General features: G+C 36.7%; 1 protein-coding gene across 1 annotated transcript in view; it reads right to left on the minus strand.

Annotated features, from left to right (window-relative positions):
- Positions 1-25,827, minus strand: part of ERC1 (ELKS/RAB6-interacting/CAST family member 1) — a 516,249-nt gene that overhangs the window by 324,492 nt on the left and 165,930 nt on the right. Inside the window, exons 9-12 of the mRNA XM_047065409.1 lie at positions 15,628-15,765; positions 14,149-14,289; positions 11,888-12,028; positions 1,684-1,877 (exon numbers count right to left, since the gene is read on the minus strand). Of these exons, the coding sequence (XP_046921365.1) occupies positions 1,684-1,877; positions 11,888-12,028; positions 14,149-14,289; positions 15,628-15,765 (614 nt within the window). The remainder of the gene's footprint in view (positions 1-1,683; positions 1,878-11,887; positions 12,029-14,148; positions 14,290-15,627; positions 15,766-25,827) is intronic.

Here is a 25,827-nt window from a genome sequence, read left to right on the forward strand (position 1 = left end):
AGTACTAAATATGGGAACAAAAGGCATAAATAATATAATCCTGACTCTCTTTGACTATTATTCAAATCTTAAACTGTATTACTGAACAAGAAATTATAAAGCCAGTAACAAAAAGTGAGTTTTAAAAACTTCCTTTTTTTGGTAGCCAAGAAACTTTGTGTCAAATCCTAAAACAAAATTACAGTGCTACCTGGCGAGAGGATAAAACTGTAGTGCTTTTCAACCTTTTAAGTTACATTCTGTGGAAAGCACAGATCATTCACAAGTTTCTCAAAATGTGAGAAATACGGTGGATAATGAAAGCTATTTGTTGTGCTTTGAGTCTGAAATATAAATTTAATCCTATTTCTTACTCTCTTTCAAGTCACACCCATCTCCAAAAATCAGCATTAGATCCAAAAATGAATCAAAGTTTCTCCAAGCAAGCTGTCTGAAATAACAAGCAATAATTTCAATGTAGATATCTAATACAAGAAAACAAATGGAAAAATGGAACTTTATCAAGGAATTTCTTTTCTGAAATACTAAAATATTTAGTGGGAAGTCACTAATCCATCAAAAGTATTGTATTTTAAAACCTATACAGTACTGCTGCTGATTTCAGGCCAACACAGAGCAGGGAGGCATGTATCCATGTGAGTATGTAAATGTGTGTGTCCTGGGGGGGAAAGTGCAGTGCAAACATGAAAAAAGGCACATAATCTCATCTTGAGACTCTAGTAATTTCTTAATTCTGACCTGAAGAATTCTATCCATTCATCTTATCCAGAACCAGAAATACAAATAGAATTAATATCAAAGCAAAAGGAATCTAGCGAGTATGCAACCAGCTATGTTATTAACACTTTCAGTATAGTGAAGAAAAATTGTGAGGATTAAACTTTATTGTTTTGGTTTCTTGAAACTCAAAACTCTATGGGTACAGAATAGGAGAAAAATTAATTCTAGGGGAGTATTAAGTCTACCAGTCACCCATAAATTTTAAACTTAATACAATTTATGAAAGTTGTCTCAGATTTCCCAACCTTCAAGAACATGAAAATAAAATATTCCTAGAAATCAGCTCCAAGAAGCTACAGAGGTTAGTGACTTCACTCTGTCACTGTCATCTCTTGACTATTTAAAAGAACATGGGTGGTTAATGAAGTTCTACTAGAAGAACTGCTTCTATGTACATGTAAATTTATGTTAAATACATGCTGTAAAAGAAGAGGTCAAAAAACAAATACTTAATCTTTAGTATAAAACACTCTAATTAGAGGGAGAAATAAAAGAGCTGTCTAGCTAGATCTATAAGCACAGCTCATTTTAAAGAATTCATCTACTTTACTATGTAGATAAAGTAATTAAAAAGCAAGTAGCTATTTGTACTCTACTGATTAGCCAGTAGAAAACTTCAATTTCTCAATCAATAAATACTTCCTCACTTTCCAATTAATGATGCTGATGTCCGGAGCTTCCTAATATATTTCCATCCTATGTCACCTTTTAGATGTTGCAGCAATGAATTTACAATGACTTATAATAAAAAGCAGATTAAAAAAAATAACATAAGCACTCAAGAACCTAAATTCCAAGAGGCAGATACACTGAAAAAGTACACCCCCAAAAGTATACAGTTTTAAAAACATACTTTAATCTTTCTAACATAGAGAGTCCACCATTCAGCTTCCCTTTCCTTACCTTTCCAACTCTGCAATCTTCTTATCTTTGTCATTCTTCTCATTTTCCACTTCTTTCAAGATTTCCAAGAGGCGGTCAACTTCTGCCTGGGCCTTGCTAGATTCATCTTTGTACCTGGCAGTCTCTCTCTCCAATTGCTGTATTCGGTCATTCATCTCTGGACTGGCTCTGGCTTCCAATGTTGCCTCATGTGCCTACAAAGAAAAGTGTTCAAATTCCATGATTCACATATAGTGGCAGTGAACACTACAGTTCCAAAGCACTATCTACATTTCAAATTATTTATTAATGTTTATTTTTCAGAGACAGAGCGTGAGCCGGGGAGGGGCAGAGGGAGAGGGAGACACAGAATCTGAAGCAGGCTCCAGGCTCTGAGCTGTCAGCACAGAGCCCAACACGGGGTCTCAAACTCATGAACTGGGAGGTCATGACCTGAGCCAGAGTCAGACACTTAACTGACTGAGCCACCCAGGAACCCCTACATTCCAATTTAAACATAGCATTATCAAATATCTAATAGCTCATCTTCAATTTATAAAGTTTTTCTCTGCTTAAGTATTATATAAATAAAATATTAGTAATAAGTTGAGAAATAATTATCATGAATTTCAAACAGGTTTGGGTTTATATGTACTACTGTACATCTCTGAATATTTCTTAGGCCAAAAATCATCATAAGACAAGAGATTTTTCTGAGTCTAGTGATACAAACAAGGCATTAGACTACTATTGACCTCTCCAAGATAACTTCTCCAATCTCTCAAAACGGCATCACCAGAGATCCACTGCTGATGTTACTATAACCACTGCCAATGCTGAGATCAAATTCGCACTTGACCCTTACTTTCCTTCCCTTTTCCTATATACTGCTTTATCAAACATGTATGAATCACATAGAGCATACAGAATCACATAGATTCTGCAGATGAAATACTTCCATGAAAATGAAGTTAGGTTAAGAAAATGGCTATCCACACATAGGTACCTTCCTAAGGCAAGAATTCAGGGTTTTACAAAGTAACATGGAACAAGCAAAGTTAGAAGTCAACGATCACCTTCAGAACCAAGAAGAAAACTTTTATTCAGAATCCTGTTGCAAATGCCAACTAATAACTCCAATGCATTTTGGAATGCAAAGCAATTTCAATAATTAAAAACTAATTATCAAGTCTTCAATTTTCCTTCTGAATATGTATAATGTATTTAAGGAAAAGGTCATGGTGAAGATGTTTCATTTTCCCTTATTTAACAGACAATAGAATATACTCAGTTCTCTAAAAAGGTTTGAAAAAATACTAAAGGAGTAAATATATGTTGTTAAGAAATAATCTGGAAAGTTCTGAAAACTAACTTGAGAAACATTTCCACAAATTGGGCTAAATGTTTTGTCAAAGCAAAAGCTGTACTTCTAAGATTAAAATCCTGACAATAATTTTTGTTTCAGGTGTAACCAGTTTTAAAAATCCAGTTACTAACAGTGGCCTTTAAAAAAGAGTCCACTGGAGTACTTGGGTGGCTCAGTCAGTTAAGTGTCCGACTTTGGCTCAGGTCATGATCTCACCGTTCATGAGTTTGAGCCCCATGTCGGGCTCTGTGCTGACAGTTTGGAGCCTTGGAACCTGCTTCAGATTCTGTCTCTGTCACTCTCTGCTCCTCCCTTGCTTGTGTTCTTTCTCAAAAATAAACAAACACTAAAAAAAACAAAACAAAAATGTTCACTGGAAGATGTATTTTAATGTGTTAGCAAAATTCTACCTTAAACTGGTGGTGTTAAAAGCCACAAGATAAAATCTAGCATAAAGATAGGTAGGGCGCCTGGGTGGCTCAGTTGGTTAGGTATCTAGCTCTTGATTTCAGCTCAGGTCATGATCTCACGGTTTGTGGGAATGAGCCCCTTGTGGGGCTCGGCACTGACAGCACAGAGCTTGCTTGGGATTCTCTCTCTCCCTCTCTCCCCGTCCCCTGTTCACGCTGTGCTCTCTCTCAAAATAAATAAGCATTTATAAATAAATAAACAAATAAATACAATGAAAAGAAAGGAGGAAAGAGAGGCAACTCTGAATCAATTAATCATTAAGAATAAAACAAGGCAATGGGGACACCTGAGTGGCTCAGTCAGCTGAGCGTCCGACTTGGGCTCAGGTCATGATCTCACTGTTGACAAGTTCGAGCCCCCTGTCAGGCTCTGTGCTGACAGCTCAGAGCCTGGAGCCTGCTTCGGATTCTGTGTCTCCCTCTCTCTGCCCCTCCCCCACTCATGCTAGGTCTCTCTTGTCTCAAAAATAAACAAACAAAAAAAAAAGAAGAAGAAAACAAGGCAAAAGCAGCAGAAATGCAAACACATCTCAAAGCCTGGGGTGGGGGGCGGGGAATTTTGATCTCAGAAACTTTCCCACTTTGTATTCACTTCAAATCTATACTTTCTATGCTTCAGAAAGGAGTCATTTTAGAAAGTCTATAGAATTCCTACTTGAGGAAGGGAGAGAGAAGGTCTTGTGCATTCACTTTTTTTTAGAGTAGTAAAAAAACCTCTCATACAAAATACAGAAAAAAACATCTACCTAGGCTTTATGGCACTACTCTGTCATGTCACTTACTGGTCTCAATGGGTGGCTTAAAACTATTTTCAGGACCGAAAAGGAAGAAGAGTCAGGAAGAAAAGAAGAGAAAAAGGTAGAATGAAATGGTATAAGAATAGAACAAGCAAGAGAAAAAAAAAAGTAAAAGGTTAAAAAATATAATTTAAAAAATTAACAATAAAAAAATTCTCTAGGAAGAGAGATTTCTTCCCAGAGGAGAAAAAAAAAGAAGTTAGCACTTTTTACAATTCTGATAATTCAGAAGTTGAATTTCAAGACTGTTCTTAATAATTTTAAGGTCATTATCTCATGCTGAAGACATAAAATACCCAAATTCATATCTAGGATATAAATTCCTAAGCTAGAAGTAAAAAATGTCTTGAATTTATCATTATCTCAAGATTAGTTCCCTTCTACTACAAACAAAATAGAGAAATTTCTTTGAAAATTTCAATAATAATCAGAGCCTTATGAATAAATATAAGTTAGAACTCCAACCTTATGCCACTTACGGTTTTTAGCAAGAAAATGTGCTAAATATCACTTCATATCAACCTACAAATAAATGTGGGTTCATTTCTGTTCCAGAGCATGAATGGAAGTGGAGCAGAGAGAGAGAGAAGGAGACACGGAATCCAAAGCAGGCTCCAGGCTCTGAGCTGTCTGCACAGAGTCCGACGTGGGGCTTGAACCCATGAACCATGAGATCATGACCTGAGCCAAAGTCAGACACTTAACCAACTGAGCCACCCAAGCACCCTTCAGAAAATAGATTTTAAAAGTTTCCACAACCGGGGTGCCTAGGTGGCTCAGTCGGTTAAGTGTCCAACTTCAGCTCAGGTTGTGATCTCACGGCTCATGAGTTTGACCCCCACATCGGGCTCCCTGCTGTCAGCATAGAACCAGCTTCAGATCCTCTGTCCCTCTCTCTTTCTCTGCCCCTCCCCCTTTTGAGAGCACTCATGCACGCTCTCTCTCAAAAATAAACAAACATTTAAAAAAGTTCCCACAACCAAAAAATAAAATAAGCTGTATCTATGTAAAAAAATAAAAATAAACCTACTAATAAGCTATAAAACAACAACAAAACGTTAACACAAAAGACAAAGATAACAAAACCCTAGGCCTAATAAGCTACTAAGAAGAATTAAAACTGTAGCAAATTAAAAAATATATATATATGACAATATTTGGTTCTATTTATTGTAGATGAAATTGACATATTAGTTTCAGGCATACACCACAATGATTTGACTATGTACAGCATATTGTGAAATGGTCACAATGTACCTAATTAACATCTATTACCACAAACTTACAAATAATTTTCTTCTTGTGATGAGAACTTTTAAGATCTACTTGCTCTCAGCAACTTTCAAATATACAAAAAAGTATTATTAACTACAGTCACCATGCTGCATATTACATCTTCAGGACTTATTTATTTTGTAACTGTAGGTTTTTACCTTTCGAATCCCTTCCCCATTTCACCTATACACCACCACTTCCCACCCCCGGCAACCACCAATCTGTTCTCTGTATCTATGGGTTCAGGTTTTTGTTTTTGTTTTTACATTCCACATGTAAATGATATCATGTGGTATTTGTCTCTGTTTCACTGCTCTGCTTTTAAAATGTGCAAGGGAAGTATTTATTACGAGAATGAGATAAAAATTGTTCTGAGTCTTACATTTTATTGCCTAACTCTTATCTCAATCGTACATTGGAAATACTCATTTACTCTAAGACATATTTTAAGTCAAAACTGTCTTTTTTTCCTTTCTTGAGAAGTAATTTCCAACGTAAATTGATGACTTTAGAAACACTTTGACAATATATAAAGTATTCAAGTTCATCTGACATCTAGTAGAACTAAAAAAGCTACATAAGACATGTATATTGTTAACTCAGACCTCTGTGATATACTCTCAAATCCCCTGGGAGAGGTAACCTACTGATTCCATAAATATTTATGTATTAATTACTAAAACTAAATCTGATTCCCAAATATAGGCAATAATTGTATTTTTATTGCAGGTTTATTTTAGATGTTATTCTAAATGGCAAAACTCACATATATATCTTCATAAAACAAGAATGCTCCAACATGTAAAACACTTGGAAGTCACCACTACCATTCTTAAAATAAGAAAAAACTAAAAAACTGAATATGAGTTACTTTTCTTGGACCTATCAGAGAACTGAGGGCAAAGGGCAAACTACAACTCCAAAATCAAGAGACACAGGCAAATCCAGGGGGTCACAGTTGCAATCTACTTACCCGGAGCAAAGCTGCTGGCAGGAACACTTCAATTGGTAACTTTGAGGAAATACTAGAGGCTGAGTGTGGACAAGCATGAGAGTGAGAAAGCCCTAGAAGCTGCAGTTTCAGTGCAGACCCACCACTCTTTCACAGTCTTTACCCCCAGGAACCTCACCAAGTTCTCACAGTGAAGAGCTCGCAAAAATCCCCTTGTGATTCTGGTAAGGGTGTGGAGGGGTAATAAATGCCCAAAGCATACTCTACCCAAAGGCAGACTCTCCAGGAGCAAAGATTTTAACAGAGTTTTATCCCACCTGGCAGATGGGCATTCCTCCCGTTCTAGCCCCCTCTAGCTAAGGAGAAAACCTTAGTGAAGGTCACAGCGAGGGACAGAGACTCATAAAAGACCAAGACTTAATCATCAGATTATAGAAAGTTTATCTTTTCCCACATCTTACCACCACAACAACAGGGTTCTAGTATGATAACAAAGGGTAACAGCTGAAAGAGCTACAAGATGCAGACTCTCTGAAGACAGAAGCACAAAGTCAACAGAGACAAGGACACTTAGAGGAGACTGAAGCCTCTGGCACCTACAGCTACAGCAAACATTAAATACAGCTCAACTTCTAGCCAGATTAAAACCTCACACATAAGCCTATTTACCTCAGTTTCTGCAGGTACAGTTTCTACCTGATACAGTTTCTCAGTTTCTACCTGATACAACATATCTGGCTTTCAACAAAAAAATTACAAGGTGTGATAAAAGACAAGAAAAGACACAGTCTGAAGAGATACAGTAAGCATCAAAATCAGACACAGATATTTGACAGAAATGTTGGAATTAATCAGACAGGGAATTTAAGACAACTGATGAAAAGTTAAGGTCCCTAATGGGAAAAGAGACAATATTCAAGAACAAATGGGTGATATAATCAGAGAGGTGAACACTTTAAGAGTCAAAAGGAAATTCTAGGTATAAAAAACCTGTAAGAGAAATTAATGCCTTTGATGGACTCATTAGTAGGCTGGATTTGGCTGAAGAAAGAATCTGTAAGCATGAAGACAAGTCAATAGAAACTTCCCAAAACAAAAAGATTTTTAAAAATGAAATAAATAAATTAAAAACCAGTAGAACATCCAAGGAACTACAGAGTAATTTCAAAGGTGAAACATATAGATAATTGGAATACCAAAAGGAAAAAAAAGAAATATATTAAGGGCACCTGGGTGGCTCAGTAAGTTAAATCTCCGACTTTGGCTCAGGTCATGATCTCACGGCTCATATGAATTCAGGCCCCATGTGGGGCTCTGTGCTGACAGCTCAGAGCCTGGAGCCTGCTTTGCATTCTGTGTCTCCCTGTCTCTCTGCCTCTCCCCTGCTCACTCGCTCGCTCTCTCTCTCTAAAAATGAACATTTAAAAAAATATTTTAGGGGCGCCTGGGTGGCACAGTCGGTTAAGCGTCCGACTTCAGCCAGGTCACAATCTCGCGGTCTGTGAGTTCGAGCCCCGCGTCAGGCTCTGGGCTGATGGCTCAGAGCCTGGAGCCTGTTTCCGATTCTGTGTCTCCCTCTCTCTCTGCCCCTCCCCCGTTCATGCTCTGTCTCTCTCTGTCCCAAAAATAAATAAACGTTGAAAAAAAAAATTAAAAAAAAAATATTTTAAGCAATTATGGCTGAGAATTTTCCAAAATTAATGACATGCACCAAATCAGGAAGCTCAGAACACCAGGCAATATAAATACTCAGCATCTACATGTAAGCACATCATATTAAAACTGTAGAAAATGAAAGACAAAGAAAAAAGGTTAAAAGAAGTCAGAGGGGGGAAAAAACACCTCACCAGCAGAGTAACAATGTTAAGAACTACAGTAGACTTCTCATCAGAAATCATGTAAGAAGACAACAGAGTGAAACCTTTAAAGTGTTAGGAAAAAGCCCACCAACCTAGAATTCTATAACCATTTTTAATATCTTTCAAAAGTGAACAAGAAATAAAGACTTTCTTAGACAAACAAAAACTGAGAAGTTCATAGCCAGTAGACTTACCCTGCAAAAATATATTAAAAGAAGTGCTTCATGCAGAAGGAAAATTATATAGGTCAGAAACTCACATATACATATAGAAAGAAAGAGAACTGAAGAAAGAATAAAGCTAAAATTTCACCTTTTATTATTTTTATTCTTCGTCTAAAAGGTAACGATTTTAAAGTAAGGATAGTAATGTATTGGGGTGATTATCACATATGGATAAATGAAATGAATGATAACAATGTCATCAGGGAAGGGAAGAAGGAATTGGGAGGATTCTGTTGTATGGTACCTGCACGACACAAAGTGGGATAACATTTTCTGAAAGTGAACTTTGATTAAAAATGTTTACTGTGCGATTTTTTTGATAGGACACCAGAAACACAGGCAACAAAAGCAAAAATAGAAGTAAAAAGCTTCTATATGAAAGTAAAAAGTAAAAAGCTCCATCAAAGTAAAAAGCTTCTATAAGAAAACTATCAACAAAATGAAATGGCAACCTACAGAATAGGAGAAAACATTTTCAAAACTTATAGCTGACATATTCAAAATAAGTAAGGAACTCATACAACTTAATAGCACAAACACAAATAATCCCATTAAAATGGGTGAAAGACTTGAACAGATAGTTCTTCCAAAGAAGAGAGAAGACAAACTATGGCCAACAGGTACATGAAAAGTAGCTGAACATCACTAACCATCAAGGAAATGCAAATCAAAATCACAGTGAGATAACACGTAACACTTGTTAGAATGGCTATCATCAAAAAGACTAGAAATGAGAGTTGCCAAGACTATGGAGAAAAGGGAACCCTTGTACCCCACTGATGGGAATGCAGATTCATACAACCATTATGGAAAACAGTACAAAGCTTTCTCAGAAATTCTTAAATGGAGCTACTATATGATCCAGCAATCCCATCCCTGGATATATATCCAAAAGAAATGAAATCAGTATCTCAAAGAGATATCTACACTCTCATGTTCACTGTAGCATTACTCACAAGAGCCAAGATATGGAAAGAATCTAAGTACCCATCAACAGATGAATGGATAAAGGAAATATGTGTCTCTGTGTGTGCATATACTATATATATATGATACATATATATCATATATATCATAAATATTATTTAATCATAAAAAAGAATTATTTAATCATAAAAAGAAGGAAATCCTGCCATTTGTGACAATATGGATGAACCTGGAGGGCATTATGCTAAGTGAAACAAGCTGGACACAGAAAGACAAATACTGTATGATCTCACTTATACGTAAAATCTAAAAAAGGTGAACTCATAGAAGCAAACTAGAATGGTAGTTGTCAGGAGCTAGAGGGTAGAGAAATGAGGAGGTGTTGTCTACAGCCATACCACCCTGAACGTGCCTGATCTCGTCTGATCTCGGAAGCTAAGCAGGGTCGGGCCTGGTTAGTACTTGGATGGGAGAAATGAGGAGGTGTTGATCAAAGGTTACAAACTTTCAGTTTTGAGTAAATTCTGAGGATCTAATGTATAGGATAGTGACTATACTTAATAATACTGTATTATATACTTGAAATTTGCTAAGAGAGTATATTTTAAAAGCGTTCTCACCACAAAAAAATAAAATAATAACTATGTGAGGTGATAAATGTGTTAACTAGCTTGACTGTGGTAACCATTTTGCAATGTATACATAAATCATCATGTAAACCTTAAATATATACAATTTTTATTTGTTAATTATATCTCAATAAAGTTGGGAAATAAGTAAAAAATGCATACTGCAAACTCTAGGGCAATCACTTGAAAAAACTGAAGAAATACAACTGATATGCTTAAAGGGGCAAGAAAAATGAATTACATAAAATGCTCAATTAAAACCAGAGAAGGTAGGAAAAGAGGTGAGAAAAGGCAAAAAAAAAAACAAAACAAATAAAAACTATACAAATAACCTCCTTGTTGGACTTGGGAACTGTGGAAGCAGTTTAAAAGGAAAATATCAGTAATGAACTAAAATGAAAAGAAACAATGATCCAGAATGAAACAAAGAAAAATATGAAAAGAAAAATGGCCATTACTAAAACAGATAATAAATCAAAGTAGAGGAAAGCCATCAGCCTCCTCTACCCAAAGATAACTTTATTTTTTCTCATAAACCTACAGATAAAGCCTAAGATATAAGAGGCCATGATAACAAGAAGAATAAAAGTAAACAAATAGAAAATGTGGGATTGTCACAAACAGGGGAGTTTAGAATATTAATGAATAACATTACTCTTGATAGTTCCTGCTCTGTTTTATAACTCTGAATACATGTAACAGCTTCACCTTTGATATTCAGGTATTAAATAGAAAATTATTTCCACCTTTCCAGTGAGGAAAAAAAAGCCAACTATCAAATGTGAATTGGTTATAATCGGAGTCCATAATCTCACAAATAGTATTTTCCTACTTATTCAAAAGTAACTATAAGATACTGGATTTTCTTCCTCTCTTTAGCTTAAAAATGTGATTTTGCTTTAGACATACTCTACATGAAATATTCATTATAAGGATATCATGTTGAATACACCCAATACATAGAAAGAGAACATAACTTAAAGTCTTGGGGAGCCTGGGGAGCTCCATCAGTTTAGCATCTGACTCTTGATTTTGGCTCAGGTCATGATCTCATGGTTCGTGAGATCCATGTTGACATATTGACAGTGAGGATTCTCTCCCTCCCTCTCTCTCTGCCTTTACCCCACTCGCACACGTGTGTGTATACACGCTCTTCACTAACTCTCAAAATAAATAAACTTTAAAAACAAAAAACATCTTAAAGTCTCAAGACTAGGCTGTACCTGTTTTAATTAGTCATCATATGAATTGAACCCAGTTAACTGTTCCAATACTCACAAAGTTGACAGCTCGGAGATTATAAATATGAAAGTGTTTTGAAACCTACAAACTGCCATATAAATCTTAGAAATAAATCAGAAAAATGGACAATAAATATCTATATCAATCCTAATACTCACCCCTATGGGTGACTATCACTGCTAAATTATCTCCTAGGAAGCCCGATGCTAATGGAAGAAAAATACCAGAAAAATTAAGATTTTTACATTGTGGTCTTATATTTTACTCTTCCTCTGAACTGTCAATTTTCTAAGAATTTGAGGATTTTCAGTAGTAAAATAAAACAGGGTAAATACACTAAGAGAACTGATGAAGGTATAAATGACATGTTGAACTTTAGGGGATTATTACATCATTGGTAATTTATTACATGTGAACCCTGTAGAGCTTTCTACTATGTTCTTATTTAAAGCAAAGTAAGAAAAGTATAAAAATTTTCTTTAACCTTTTTCAACTGAGATTCCATTTTCAGACACTCCTCCTTCTTCTGTTCTAAAGCAATCTCCAGTGTCTTAAGTCGTGAATCCTTTTTCAGTCCTGAGGAAGCCAGGGAAGAAGCATGCTCTTTCAGATCCAAAAGTGAAGCCTAAAAAAAGCAATACACATCTAGAATAAATACTAATTACAAACAAAATGGAAATACAATTTTTTAAATTTATTATCTTGGTGGCTTATTTTTCTGTTATTATATACTGAAGTTTCCATTTCAAGAACATTCATGAAATATAAAACAATGTTAGCCTCAGCTTTCAAGTCCCAACTAAAATAAGTTGAATTCCCAAGAAATACCAATTGAATTGTGATTTAAGAGTTCTATCGGGGTGCCTGGGTGGGTCAGTCAGATGGGCGTCTGACTTCAGCTCAGGTCATGATCTCACATGGGTTCGAGCCCTGTGTTGGGCTCAGTGCTGATGGCTCAGAGCCTGGAGCCTGCTTCGGATTCTGTGTCTCCCTCTCTCTCGGCCCCTCCCCCACTCATGCGCTGTCTCTCTCTGTCTCTCTCTGTCTCTCTCTCTCTCTCTCCTTCAAAAAAAATAATAAACATTCAAAAAAAATTAAAAGAGGGGCGCCTGGGTGGCTCAGTTGGTTGAGCATTCAACTTCAGCTCAGGTCATGATCTCACAGTTTGTGGGCTTGAGCCCCATGTCGGGCTCTGTGCTGACAGCTCAGAGCTTGGTGACTGCTTCAGATTCTGTGTCTCCCTCTCTCTCTCTGCCTCTCCCCCTGCTTGCACTCTCTCTCTCTCTCTCTCCCCCTCCCAAAAATAAACATTAAAAAAAATTTTTTTAATTTAAAAGAGTTCTATCAATACATATCCATTCCCACAAAATAAATGGAAGGAGATCAAGCTTTGTGAATGAAAGTAGTCACTAGTAGTAGGAGTCACTACTAGTTACTGTGGTAGCTACACCAACATAAATATAAAACACTTTTCCCTTTTAGAAGGGAAGTTCCACTAGAAACAAAAATTACCATAAATTTTTTCCAAATGTTTATTTATTTTTGGGAGAGAGAGAGAGAGAGAACGAGTGGGAGAGGGACAGAGAGAGATGGAGACACAAAATCTGAAGCAGGCTCCACGCTCTGAGCTGTCAGCACAGAGCCCAATGCAGGGCTCAAACCCACGAACAACGAGATCATGACCTGAGCTGAAGTCAAACACTTAATTGACTGAGCCACCCAGGCGCCCCACCATAAATTTTCTTAAAAGATATAAGAAAGAAAACCCAAGAATGTTTCTGAAGCTCATGTATTATTACATGATCATAAGGCATTAGGTATTTCTACTATTTAGGTCACATTAACAGGATCCTCCCAAAGCAAGGCTACTAAGTCACCCAACTGGTCAGCAATCACTTAAGATTTCTCTGCCAATACTGAGATGTACTTAAGAGGTACCATAGGGGTGCCTGGTGGTTCAGTCACTTGGCCATCTGACTCTTGATTTCAGCTTAGGTCATGATCCCAGGGTTGTGGGATTGAGCCCTGTATCAGACTCCATGTTAAGTGTAGACCCTGATTAAGATTTTCTCCCTCTCTCCCTCTGCCCGTCTCTCCAACTCCTGTGCTCTAAAATAAAATTAAAAATTAAAAAAAATTTTTTAAGAGCCATTGTAAATAAGTTGTCCTCCATTTGCATATTCTTTTCATCTATCACCCTTCTTACCATTAGCACAGTATCTTTCCATGTGTAACTGCTTCAGTTTTTTAGAATCTATAAAAATGTCATTAACAAGTAAGAAACAGGGGCGCCTGGGTGGCGCAGTCGGTTAAGCGTCCGACTTCAGCCAGGTCACGATCTCACAGTCCGTGAGTTCGAGCCCCGCGTCAGGCTCTGGGCTGATGGCTCAGAGCCTGGAGCCTGTTTCCGATTCTGTGTCTCCCTCTCTCTCTGCCCCTCCCCTGTTCATGCTCTGTCTCTCTCTGTCCCAAAAATAAATAAACGTTGAAAAAAAAAAAAAAAACAAGTAAGAAACCAACTCATAACATATTGAAAGAGAGAAGACTTAGGAAATGAATGATCCAATCTACTACACCTCTGCAAAGCTTTCCAAAATACCCCTTAAGGTCTTCTGAAAAGGCATACTATAAGAATATTAAGAAAACCTTTTCTCAAATACATTTTTATATGCATTACATAAAGACCATCAACATATACATACAATGCACCAACTAAACAAATCATTCTATTTTGGTGATCTTAACCTCTTTTTCTGAGAGGTCGCCTTGCAATAAGCTGACTTTTTCTTTCAAGTCTTTAAGATCTTTTTTGTAGTTATCAATTTCCTCTTGCTTCTCTCGCTCATCTCTGTCCCGCTGTTCCTTTAAGCGTTCAATTGTCCGCTCCTGATAAGAGAGCACATCAATACATAAGAAAATTCCTTTCCTACTTATACCATATGAGTGTAATTCAGCTTTTAGCTGATAAAATTTCACACTCCCATGCTTCATTCAAAAGACAGTGGTAAGTTGTTAATAATTTACTTTTTAAAGAAGTCATACCTCCTACTCATCTTGCTATAACAAAGATGTGGCCTTGGTCTTTTGACTCCCCTGGGTTTCTGTTCCTATAATCTCAAATAGTATTAGAATCCCCTTAAGTATTCTTTTGGAAAAACCCATTTAACTCCCAAGTATCCAAAAACTTTACGCACGGGCACATGCATGCGCGCGCGCACACACACACACACACACACACACACACCCCTACCTTAAGGGCAACAGTCAACAAATACTCCTTTTTTATATGTAATTCACATGTTGCCCATAAGGCAATGGAAACAACTCACAATTCACACACCAAAAAAGGAGGAGGTTGGGGAGATTATGACATACTGAGTTTAAAGCATAAAAAAGCAGGGTAAAAGAGAGGAGCCGTTAAAACTTCTGTCAACAGATACTTAGGAAGTCTAAAAGTTGAAGCAATTTAAGCATATTTCTGGGTATTATTTCTGAATTTATTCAGGGATCAAGCCTTGATCCCTGGCATACAGTCTGAAGCATTCTGAGTCCAAGACGCTTAAAAAACAGTGACCCTATTCCTTTAAAAAAAAAATCCAATTAAAACGCCCCACCAAGATTCCTTAAACCTCCTTCCAAGACATAAACACCTGTCCGGCTGGGCCACTTATTCACTTAGTCAACCATTCCTGAAAGATTAGGTTTGCTCATAAACACAAAATGCAGTAGCAAGGCCAAGACTAGAAAAATAGTAAGTATGTATTAATGCATTAATACTAAATGTATTAATACTAAAATCCATGACTATATTAGGTACCAGTGTGGTATAGTAAAAGAGAACTAATAATATAGTGCTTCCTGATGGTCAATGTCTAATATTCTACATCCCCAAATTCTAGTTGATGAGATAAATAAAAAGAACTTTTCTTTTTTTCAGAAGATAGTAAATGGGGAAAATATGGCTTACTGTTTACAAAGTTCAGCCACTGCCCTCTACTGTGGAATCCATCTTGCCTAACAAGAGATGCTTAAGTTGACAAAAACAGAGTGGATTTTCTTTCCCCTATACTATCTATGTCAGCAATAGTACAGAAAGCTCTTTTCTCTTTTGCCCCAAGGGACGTCTTCTGCCTTTTATATCCAAGTCTCATTACTAGAGAAAATTTTACATTAACGAGAAAGCAGAGGAAATGTGTCTATGAAGAGTCCAAACCAGTCACTCACTTTCTCTGCAAGGGCCTCTTCCAAAGTTGTCAAGGCAGTGTCGGTGTTGGTAGTGTCAGCCTGCAAAGATTTGACTCGTTCTTTCAAGCTGCTCATTTGCTTTTCCTTATCTCTAAGTTGCTCTTGAAGATTTTCAATCTGAGCGGGGGGGGGGGGGGAGGAAATTAAGAGAAATATAGTAGTCACAATAAAAATAATTTTAAGTTGAAAACAGGTAGATCAGGGTTATCTCTGAGTGTGTTCCATAGAAATAATTTAATCCTAAGGGTTTCAAAACTGCATGCAAAATTTTAAAGTTAGAATTTATATCCAGAACAGAGAAAAGATGCACATACACATATATATAAGTCTCTAAAGAAATAAGGAAAGTAGCTAGAGAGAAAAGACCCAAGATATAGAGATGGGATGGAGAGAGGAATTATAGAGAGGAAAGACATGAGAAATTGGATTACTTACTTCAATAATGACATTGTAAATCACAGTGAATTGAGGATTAGAACAAGCCAGTAAGACAGACAAATTAGCTGTATAAAGAAAAACTGTTCTTAAACACTAGTGTTAAGATATAATCTTAGATCTTCTTTTATCCAAACAGGAAGCATTTTCAATGAAATTCCTTTTGAAATTATTCATTCCTTCATATACATTATGGAGCTGAACGCATGCTATGGATGGCTCTGTGTGTGATCTATACTAGACAGATTTTATTCTAACAGAGGACAACCATTAGGTGTTTTTAAACAAAGAAATGGTCTGGTCAGTTCTGTCTTTTAGATAGATAATTCTGATAGCTATGGAGAAATAATTTAAGGGGACTTACATGGAAAACAAATAGAGCTTATCAATTCAGGTAAAAGATTTTCAAGACCAGATGAGCTAAGAGAGATGGAAAGGAGGGAGTAGGTTTGAGAAACATTATGGAGATAGCATGTTATCATAGGAAACTCAAGTACCCATAATGAAAGATACTGAGTAAAAAAATAAATAAATAAAGGGATTATAGAGAGAGAGCCTTTTTATTTTTATTTTTTTTTTAATTTTTTTTTCAACATTTATTTATTTTTGGGACAGAGAGAGACAGAGCATGAACGGGGGAGGGGCAGAGAGAGAGGGAGACACAGAATCGGAAACAGGCTCCAGGCTCTGAGCCATCAGCCCAGAGCCTGACGCGGGGCTCGAACTCACGGACCGCGAGATCGTGACCTGGCTGAAGTCGGACACTTAACCGACTGCGCCACCCAGGCGCCCCGAGAGAGAGAGCCTTTTTAAAAAAATTTTTTAATGTTTATTTTTGAGAAAGAGAGTGAGTGGGGGAGGGGCAGAGGGAGCCTGCCTGAACACACAAACCGTGAGATCAAGATCTGAGCCAAAGTGAGATGTTCAACTGACTGAGCCACCCAGGCGCCCCAAGAGACAGCTTTAATAAACTAAAAGAAATAATAAGGCAATTACTGTAGAACTCACAAATTTCATTCATTCATTCAACACATACTTGAGCTACTGCTATAGGCCAGAAACTTTTCTAGATGTTGAGAATACAGAAGTATTAAAAACGACAAAAATCCCCATCCTCAAAGAGATTACATCCTAATGCAGTAGACAATGAATGAATGAAATAAATATAGAATGTAGGATGGCAATAAGTTCTAGAGAGAAAAATCAAGCTGCAGAATATGATTAGTCTCTTGAGCTAATACTAGAACTAGCTGGTTTACTTTACATGGCTTTCAAAAAGCAACATAAAAGTTATCTCCTTTGAAAAGATTTCCTTGCTTTTACCTCCATGAGAATAAAACGCTCTTTGTATTTTATTACACATATACATGTTATATATACATACACATACACACATGTTCTCCATTCTTTCATATATCTATATGTTTGCCACATTTATCTCTATTCTCCCATCTGTATATACACATTGTAACACTAACCCCTGACCATATTATAATTCTTTGTTTGATACATGTCTTCACAAGTAGACTGGATCCTACACCTCCACCCCAATTTTCTATCATCATATCTGGCACACGTTAGGTCTATTATAAATATTGGTTCATTAATCAGTAAATGAATAATATATAAGCTCACACTTTTAGAGACTGTATTTAGGCATACACATAAACTCCTGCCAAAAAAGTAACTATAAAAGAAGCCTAGATACAATGTTCAGATAACTTTCTGCAGTAATCAATTTAATATAAGCTCTTTAAGGAACTTCCTCATTCTACAGGGGAAGAAAAAATCAACTCCTTCTCTAAAGTCAATGAGAATTCCACAAGCAGAATAAATAAGCTATGCAAAAACATTTGGTAAATTTAGAGTAAGGTACCCTAAATACTGTGTAAGGCTTAGATTTTTATTCATTTTTTTTTAAGGTAGGTAGGTAGGTTGGTTGGTTTGGTTTGTATGGTTGTTTCTTTGGAGGGGGGAGGGGGATGGAGGGAGATATATATATATATATATATAGAGAGAGAGAGAGAGAGAGAGAGAGATTGAGAGAGAGAGAGAGAGCACGCACGCAGAGCAGAGGCAGAGAGGGAGGGGGAGAGAATCCCAAGCAGGTACCATGTTGTCAGACCACAGCCCAACGCAGGGCTCAATCTCACAAACCATGAGATCACGACCTGAGCCAAAATCAAGAGACGGACACTTAGCTGACTGAGCCAACCAGGTGCCCCTAGATTTTTATTCTTTAACAAAGAAACAATCATACAGGTAAACCACTGAAATGCTTGAAATGGGTTCCAGTCTTTTCAATGACATTAAAAGTTGAAACCTACTATCAGAAAAAGACCACCACAAATGAAAACCATTAGTCTACCTTAAATCAGACACTATTATTAGAATCTCATATGAATCACCACTTAGGTATACTCACAACCACTAAAGAGAATTTTGGCACTCAAAAATATAATACTCCATATGCAATAGAGAATGCAATGCCCTGCTTTTTACATGTTTAACCAGCTATGCATGTCATTCTGGTTGTTAACATACAAACCTTATTAAACAAAGAAAAGATATGACCATGCTATTAATCAGACATTCTTGTCAAGAAAGAGCATACAAGAAACGTTGAAAAAAAAAAAAATTAAAAAAAAAAAAAAAAAAAGGGGCGCCTGGGTGGCGCAGTCGGTTAAGCGTCCGACTTCAGCCAGGTCACGATCTCGCGGTCCGTGAGTTCGAGCCCCGCGTCGGGCTCTGGGCTGATGGCTCAGAGCCTGGAGCCTGTTTCCGACTCTGTGTCTCCCTCTCTCTCTGCCCCTCCCCCGTTCATGCTCTGTCTCTCTCTGTCCCAAAAATAAATAAACGTTGAAAAAAAAAATTTTTTTAAAAAAAGAAAGAGCATACAAGAGCCATTATTTAAAATGAAATTTCACAGAAACAACCAAGTTTACATGCAAGAAAATAGAGATTTGTTTTAGGAGACCACCTAATATACAAACAGGCCTTACAAGCATCATAAGGATATCTTTCTTTCTCCCCTATCATCAGCATCTAAGAAAGAAATTAAGAAGTTAAACTGCTAACAATACCACTCCTATAATTTATACATAGTAAAACTATTAAAGGAATCCATTATTCTTTGCTGGCAAAAACGTTTCATAATATACTCAGGTGCAGAAGCTGCTAAACTTGGTAAAATCCCCATTAACACGTTCTCCGTAAGCTACTTTCTTTTTCAATCACCCAGCTGTCTAAACAGATTGTTGAGTTGGAGGAGAGGAAAAGAATGGCTATTCACTTCTAAGGAGGCGGAATAAACATTCCATACTGAAAAGAACTGACAAAATGAAGGACGATGGACAGTAAAATTGCCTCCTTTGGGCAAGCTGCCATCAGCAAGGAAGAGTTGAAAAAGACATAGATATGTGCAAACTAGCCACATATGCACTGAATAAACCCAAAAGATGCTGTGTGTGGTATCTGGGAGGAGGAGTATGTACAAAAATACTTCTCTTTTAGTTTACCTAGCAACACGATGGATAACATGAAACGTACTAAAAGCTGCTGTTATACACCCTCACTTTGGTTGTGATTCAAAATCGTGTTCTTACCTAATGTTGAAGATGTAAAAGCTGATCACCCGGATAGTCCCATTATCATGTTATTTCAGTATTTATTTGGCAATTTCTATAAAATACACACTTTCCTATTTCTATACTAAATTCAATTATCCACAGGATCTAAAATAAATGATTTACAAAAAGTTTGGAATACAGTCAAGGAAAAAACTAGAATACAACAGCCAAGAAAAAAACTAGATCAGCTGTGCACATAATTGAATATGAACAATATGGATATTTGGAATCATGTTAAGTAGAAAAATACTCCCCTAAATATACTCAGACTATCTACAAAAACAAAACAAAACAAGACATCTCCAATGTGTAGGAATAGAAACCACAGAATCCTTAAAATAACAAAATAATATAACAATAACAACAAAAATAATAATAAGGGATGCCTGGGTGGCTCAGTTGGTTACGCGTCTGACTCTTGATTTTGGCTCAGGTCATGATCTCACAGTTTATGAGTTCGAGCCCTGTGGTGGGACCACGCTGACAGGGCTCCTCCCCTGCATGCACACGCTCTTGCTTGCTTTCTCTCTCTCAAAATAAATCAATAAGCTTAATAATAATACTAACGATAATAATTGTGGTGATGGTGACAAGGAGGAGGTAGTGGTGATAAAAGGGACTACTAACGCTTAAAAAGAACATTGTATATGAGGTACTGTTGTAAGAACTTTATATATAACAAAGATTTAAGCATCACCAGAAGACTATGAGATAACTACTAGGCAATGCACCTCTAGAATCCTACTTTTAATCACCATGCTATAAATAATATGTTCTGTGATTTAAAAAAAAAAATCAATCATACAAATGACTCAAGCCATCTTTACAGAAACTATCCCTTATTATTAAGTAGTGTTTATTAATAGACATGGTACATTATTACTGTGGTCACTTATATCAAAATCTTATCCCCTACTGAAGAAAAGCATGAATGGTGGAGATAGGAAACCATTGCAAATGCAAAAGTACATCTTCCATGTAAGGAACATATATCCAAATACAGTACACTAAAGCTAGTGGGCAGAGCCAAAGACACTTGATAATCAGGACTTCAGTATCATCATACTACTAAAATAGTCAGTTTAGCCTGACTTCCAAGGGGTAGAAGGAAGCTAGTTTGGACTAGAAAGCACTTGACAATGAAATTGCAAAAAAAGATTTTCCTTCACTCACTTGTTTTTAATTACATTGAAAGTGAATAAATGCTTGTTGCAGAAAATTATGTATTTTATAATTCTATGGGCTTTTTTTCTACTTTCCACAAACCCTATCTGATATAGAAATAGATCATGAAGTACCTATTAGTGTATATTCAATTGCTGCATGAGTTTAAATTCTGTAGAGATCAAAGGAATTGCTGTTTATTCTATATATCTATGTCCTTGATGACAAATAGGGAAGAGGGGGATCACCCAGGTTTATACATACAGTTTTTTACCATAAAGAACAATGAAGAATTCAAGATTTTTTTTTAAATAACTATTCACAAAAAGATGACATTGCCCTCTCTAATCATAGTATAGCTCTGTCAACTGGGTTGTAGACAGAAAGAAAGAAAGAAAGAAAGAGAAAAACCTAATTATTGTATTATACAGAACCTTTTTCTCCTCATACAATTTTTATTTTACAGAGAAAAAAAATGTATGAAATCAGAGAAAGACTAATGCCAAACGCATGCTACATGTGAATTCATCAAATCTGCATACCAATTCCACATTGGCACAGATTTCTTCACATCTTTTGTTTTGGCTTTTATCAGCATTGCCAGTTGTCAGGAACTATCATGTTTCAATGTGAATGATTTATTCCTAGTCAAGTGGAACTGATTACTCTGCCTCTGAGGTTCCAATCACTGAGTAAAGGTAGAAGAGACTTCCTCTAGCATACAGTTCTAAGGACAAGGTATCCAAAAAAACACTTCTTGCAATCACCTAGCTACTTTAAACATCATTTAAAGAATGTTTTTGATGATGTCTCCACAGTTGTTCTAAGTAGTCATCAGCATCAATTTACTATGTAAATCAAATTATTCAGAAAGGCTCTGACCTTCACCTACTAGGTTAATAATACCTTTCAATATCAATGACAGAAGTACAGTTTACATGAATGATCATAATCAGGAGCAAAGAGGGATCTACAGTAATTAATTCACTAAGTCCCCTAATTTCTAGGCAATTGTCTACTACCCTATGATCTGGCAAAAAGTACCAACAAGCCCAAACTATACTGGCCTTTAACTTTTACTTGTCCAGAAATGTGTTTCTAGTGATTAGAAGACACAACAAAATCATGAGCAATTCTAAGCAATGTTTTCAATTCAGTTTAGGTTGTGAAAAGCTTCCATATCTATATTGTTAATCACTGTTTATGGTCTTTAATAAGTCCAGCAAAGATTATGGATGGTAACCAATTATTTCTTTGGTTGAGTTTCCTTCTCAACTGTACTGTTCTCTCATCATGAGTTAGAGTTAATTACTGTAATGAAAAAATAGCTGGCTACATCATACTGGGAAAGTTACTTGATCTTTCTAATTATTTTATCTGTAAAACAAAAGAACACTAACATTCCTTCAATTCTAAAATACAACTATATTCTCAGGGGGAAACTGAGAACATTTAAAAAGTAATAAATTTCATTAGAGTACTACTATATTTTATTTTAAAAACTGTTCAGTTCGAACTATACAGAAGGTATAGCTATGATCTTTAGGAAAATACATTCAGAATCCACTGCTCCTGACAGATTTCATTAATTGCTGAGAGGGAAGATAAGTTTCCTGATAAACCTGCTCTGGGACAGATAATGGAACTAGGGACCTCTTGCATTAAAACAACTGGATAATATGGAACAAAAGCTGGGGAAACCAAAGGTCACTGCCAGTTAAGATCTGCTTGGTAGACAATTATATAAATGTCTCAAATACTTCTTTTTTATCTGGCAGGCATATATAAAAATTTGCCTGACCTTCCTGTGCTAAAATTGTTCAAACAAAGAGGATCCATAAATGTACAACAGCAATCCTTCTGTTAATAGTGACACTTCGCTTAGGAACTCAATTCACATCATCCATACGAATGCTACCCCTTTAAGTTGTATAGTAACAATGGCTATCTAGATAAAACAGTCTTGGAGCACCTGGGGGGCTCAGTCAGTTGGGTGTCCAACTTCAGCTCAGGTCATGATCTTGCAGTTTGTGAGTTCAAGCCCTGCCCGCGTCAGGTTCTGTGTTGACAGCTTGGAGCAGGGAGCCTGCTTCAGATTCTGTGTCTCCCTCTCTCTCTGCTCCTCCTCTGCTTGCACTTGCGCTCTTGTTCTCTGCCTCTGTCTCTCTCTCTCTCCAAAAATAAACATTAGAAATTTTTTTTAAAAAGTCTTACATCTAATAGTTCACTACATTTTAGTGATAAAAGAACTCAATATTTTTAAATAACTAATTAAAGCAAACACACTAGGCTTAGTTTCAAAGAAAAAGCAATCATTCTGTGTTATTTATTAACAATAACAAAGTAAAGAAAAATCAAATACATAACAATAGGTGGCTAGCTAAGTTACATACGATCTATCCACTGAATGTAATATTATGCAACCATTACAATTCATATACTTAAGGATTAAGTGAAGATGTAGAAACCTGCTTTTCATATACTATTAAGGAAAAAGACAAGTTATCAAAAAGTATGTACAATATTACCCCAATTTGAAGGAGGGAAAAGTTTAGTTTTACATAGAATTTTCCTTGTTATAAGGTTTTCCATCTTTCAAATATTTAGAATACATCCTTTCAATGATAATAATAATAAAAGCAATAATTTTTTAAACATTGTCCAAGAAAGAAATCTTAGGATTTGTGGAAGGAATATGATTAGGATCCTAACAAGAGGAGTTCCCTTATCATATGTACTTATCAACTTGAGAAACCTCTAGGGGTTTCTGCAGGACGGGTGAGCAACTCTTTACTTAACCCACATCTTTCACAAGCTCATACTGTGTGGCAAACAAACCAGGCCGTCAGAGATTTTGGCGGTTTTCTGCAAGGTCAAAAAAAAAGAGTGGGAGACAACTAATGAATTCAAAGAAACCTAGATTTCCAAAAACCACTGGAAATATAAGGTCTGAAAGAATACTGATAAGATGCTTCACATATTTTGAGTCTAAATTAAAGTTCATCTCACTGAACTTTTTTTTTAATGTTTTTATTTTTGAGAGAGACAGAGACAGAGTGTGAGTGGGGAAGGGGAAGAGACAGAGGGAGACACAGAATCTGAAGCAGGCTCCAGGCTCTGAGCTGTCAGCACAGGGCCTGACACAGGGCTCGAACTCAATAACCATGAGATCATGACCTGAGCTGAAGTAACTGGGTGACTGAGCCACCCAGGCGCCCCTCACTAAACTTTTATTTTAGCCAAGCCTCCTTCCATGGCCTGTACGATAACTTGTACTAATACTCAACCCTAATGTGACAAGGCTGGGTTTCCCAGGAAGCAGACCTTGAGATAGACTTTACTTGCACGAAGTTTATTAGAGGGTGCTCTTAACATCAATACCAGTGGAAAGGAAGGTGGTAGGGAGAGAGCCTTATTGTGCAGAGGGAGAAATTCAGATGCCACAAAGTCCCAAAAGATTCAGATGACCCAATGAGGAACTCTGAATCTGGGATGATCTTTCAGAGTTGTCTCAAGTCAGGGCAATGGATTCAAACCCTTATATCCTCAGAGATAAATCTAGGACATCCATGGAAAGCGGTATGCCTTTATGCAAGGGAGGTCTCTTTAGCCCACAGGGGCTAACAACTAAGGACTATGTCAACAGTACTTCCAGCACCTGGGCGAATACATCCTTAGACCCTCAAGGGGAATAAAGGTCACTCACCACAGTATCCACTATATCCAGCAGATATACTCTTTCTAGTTAAATTACAGGTAACATGAAATTGTAACTGACCTCAACTTACCTTGTATTTGAACCACATACATAATTTTATGGTTTTGTAAAACCTAGAGACCTTTGTATCTCAAACTTGTCTGTTTCATGGATGGTGTGCATTTTTAATCAAGAGTTCATGGATGACCTGGATGTATGATGTCCCCAAAAATGAGCTATGCGCATTTTTATATGGAGAGAACCCATGGCTTTCATCAGATTGTCAAAAGGGTAGAGGAAGTTAAAGCTCATTCATCAGTGGCATTCTTTTACCCAGAATGTTGTTTAAAATGAATACACACTTCACTTAAAATTCCTCACTTAGCTGCTTTATAAAAAATACTATGTTACTGGGGCACCTGGGTGAGTCAGTCAGTTGAGTGCCTGACTCTTTATTTCAGCTCAGCTCATGATCCCACAATTGTGGGACTGACCCCACATCAGGCTCTGCTGAGCATTGAGCCTACTTAGGATTGACTGATTCATTCATTCAATCATATTCATTCATTCTCTCTCTCTCTCTCTCTCTCTCTCTCTCTTTCTCTCTCTCCCCTCCCCACCCCCGCCCCTCACCTGCACTTATGCACACATCTCTCTAAAAAGAAAAAAAAAAAAAAAAAAAAAAACCCATGTTGCCAAATTTGTTGTATATAAAATAAGAGTCTGGCCTGGATGACATGGAGGGAAAATAGATCCAAACAACAGTTCCTGGTGTATATGCAATGGAAACCTAAGGATCTTACCAGATTTAATAAATTTTCCTTGGTAGATTTGGATGAATTTTCTAATCCAAAAAACTCCTCTAGGAAAAAAAGGATTAGGAGAAAAAAGTAACCAGATCTGGCAAGCACAGGAAAACAAAGGACAAAACATGTCTGATGCTTGAAGCTATTTTCTAGTTAGGGTATACATATTGATATGGTAGAAAGAAGAAACAGCACAAAAAGCTACTCCATCGAAGTCTGATTTATTTAATAACTTCTTCAGGTGGTTAATTATTTCAACTTCTTAACTAAAGTTGACAGGTACCTGGGCATCTATCCAAACAGCCATTCCCACAGGTGAGAATGCAATGCAAGTTAATTCATGTCAAATTATAAGCAGTTCTTAAGCAGAAGAAAATATTGACTGTGCTTCAAAACTTTGATCAGGTATTTTTTTTTAATCCTTTGTCCCTCTCTAGATACTTATCTA

Source organism: Lynx rufus, unplaced genomic scaffold (genome assembly GCF_022079265.1).
Source record: "Lynx rufus isolate CCGP_SWC_20201006 ecotype Redwood Valley unplaced genomic scaffold, mLynRuf1.p SCAF_7, whole genome shotgun sequence".
Taxonomy (NCBI): Eukaryota; Metazoa; Chordata; class Mammalia; order Carnivora; family Felidae; genus Lynx; species Lynx rufus.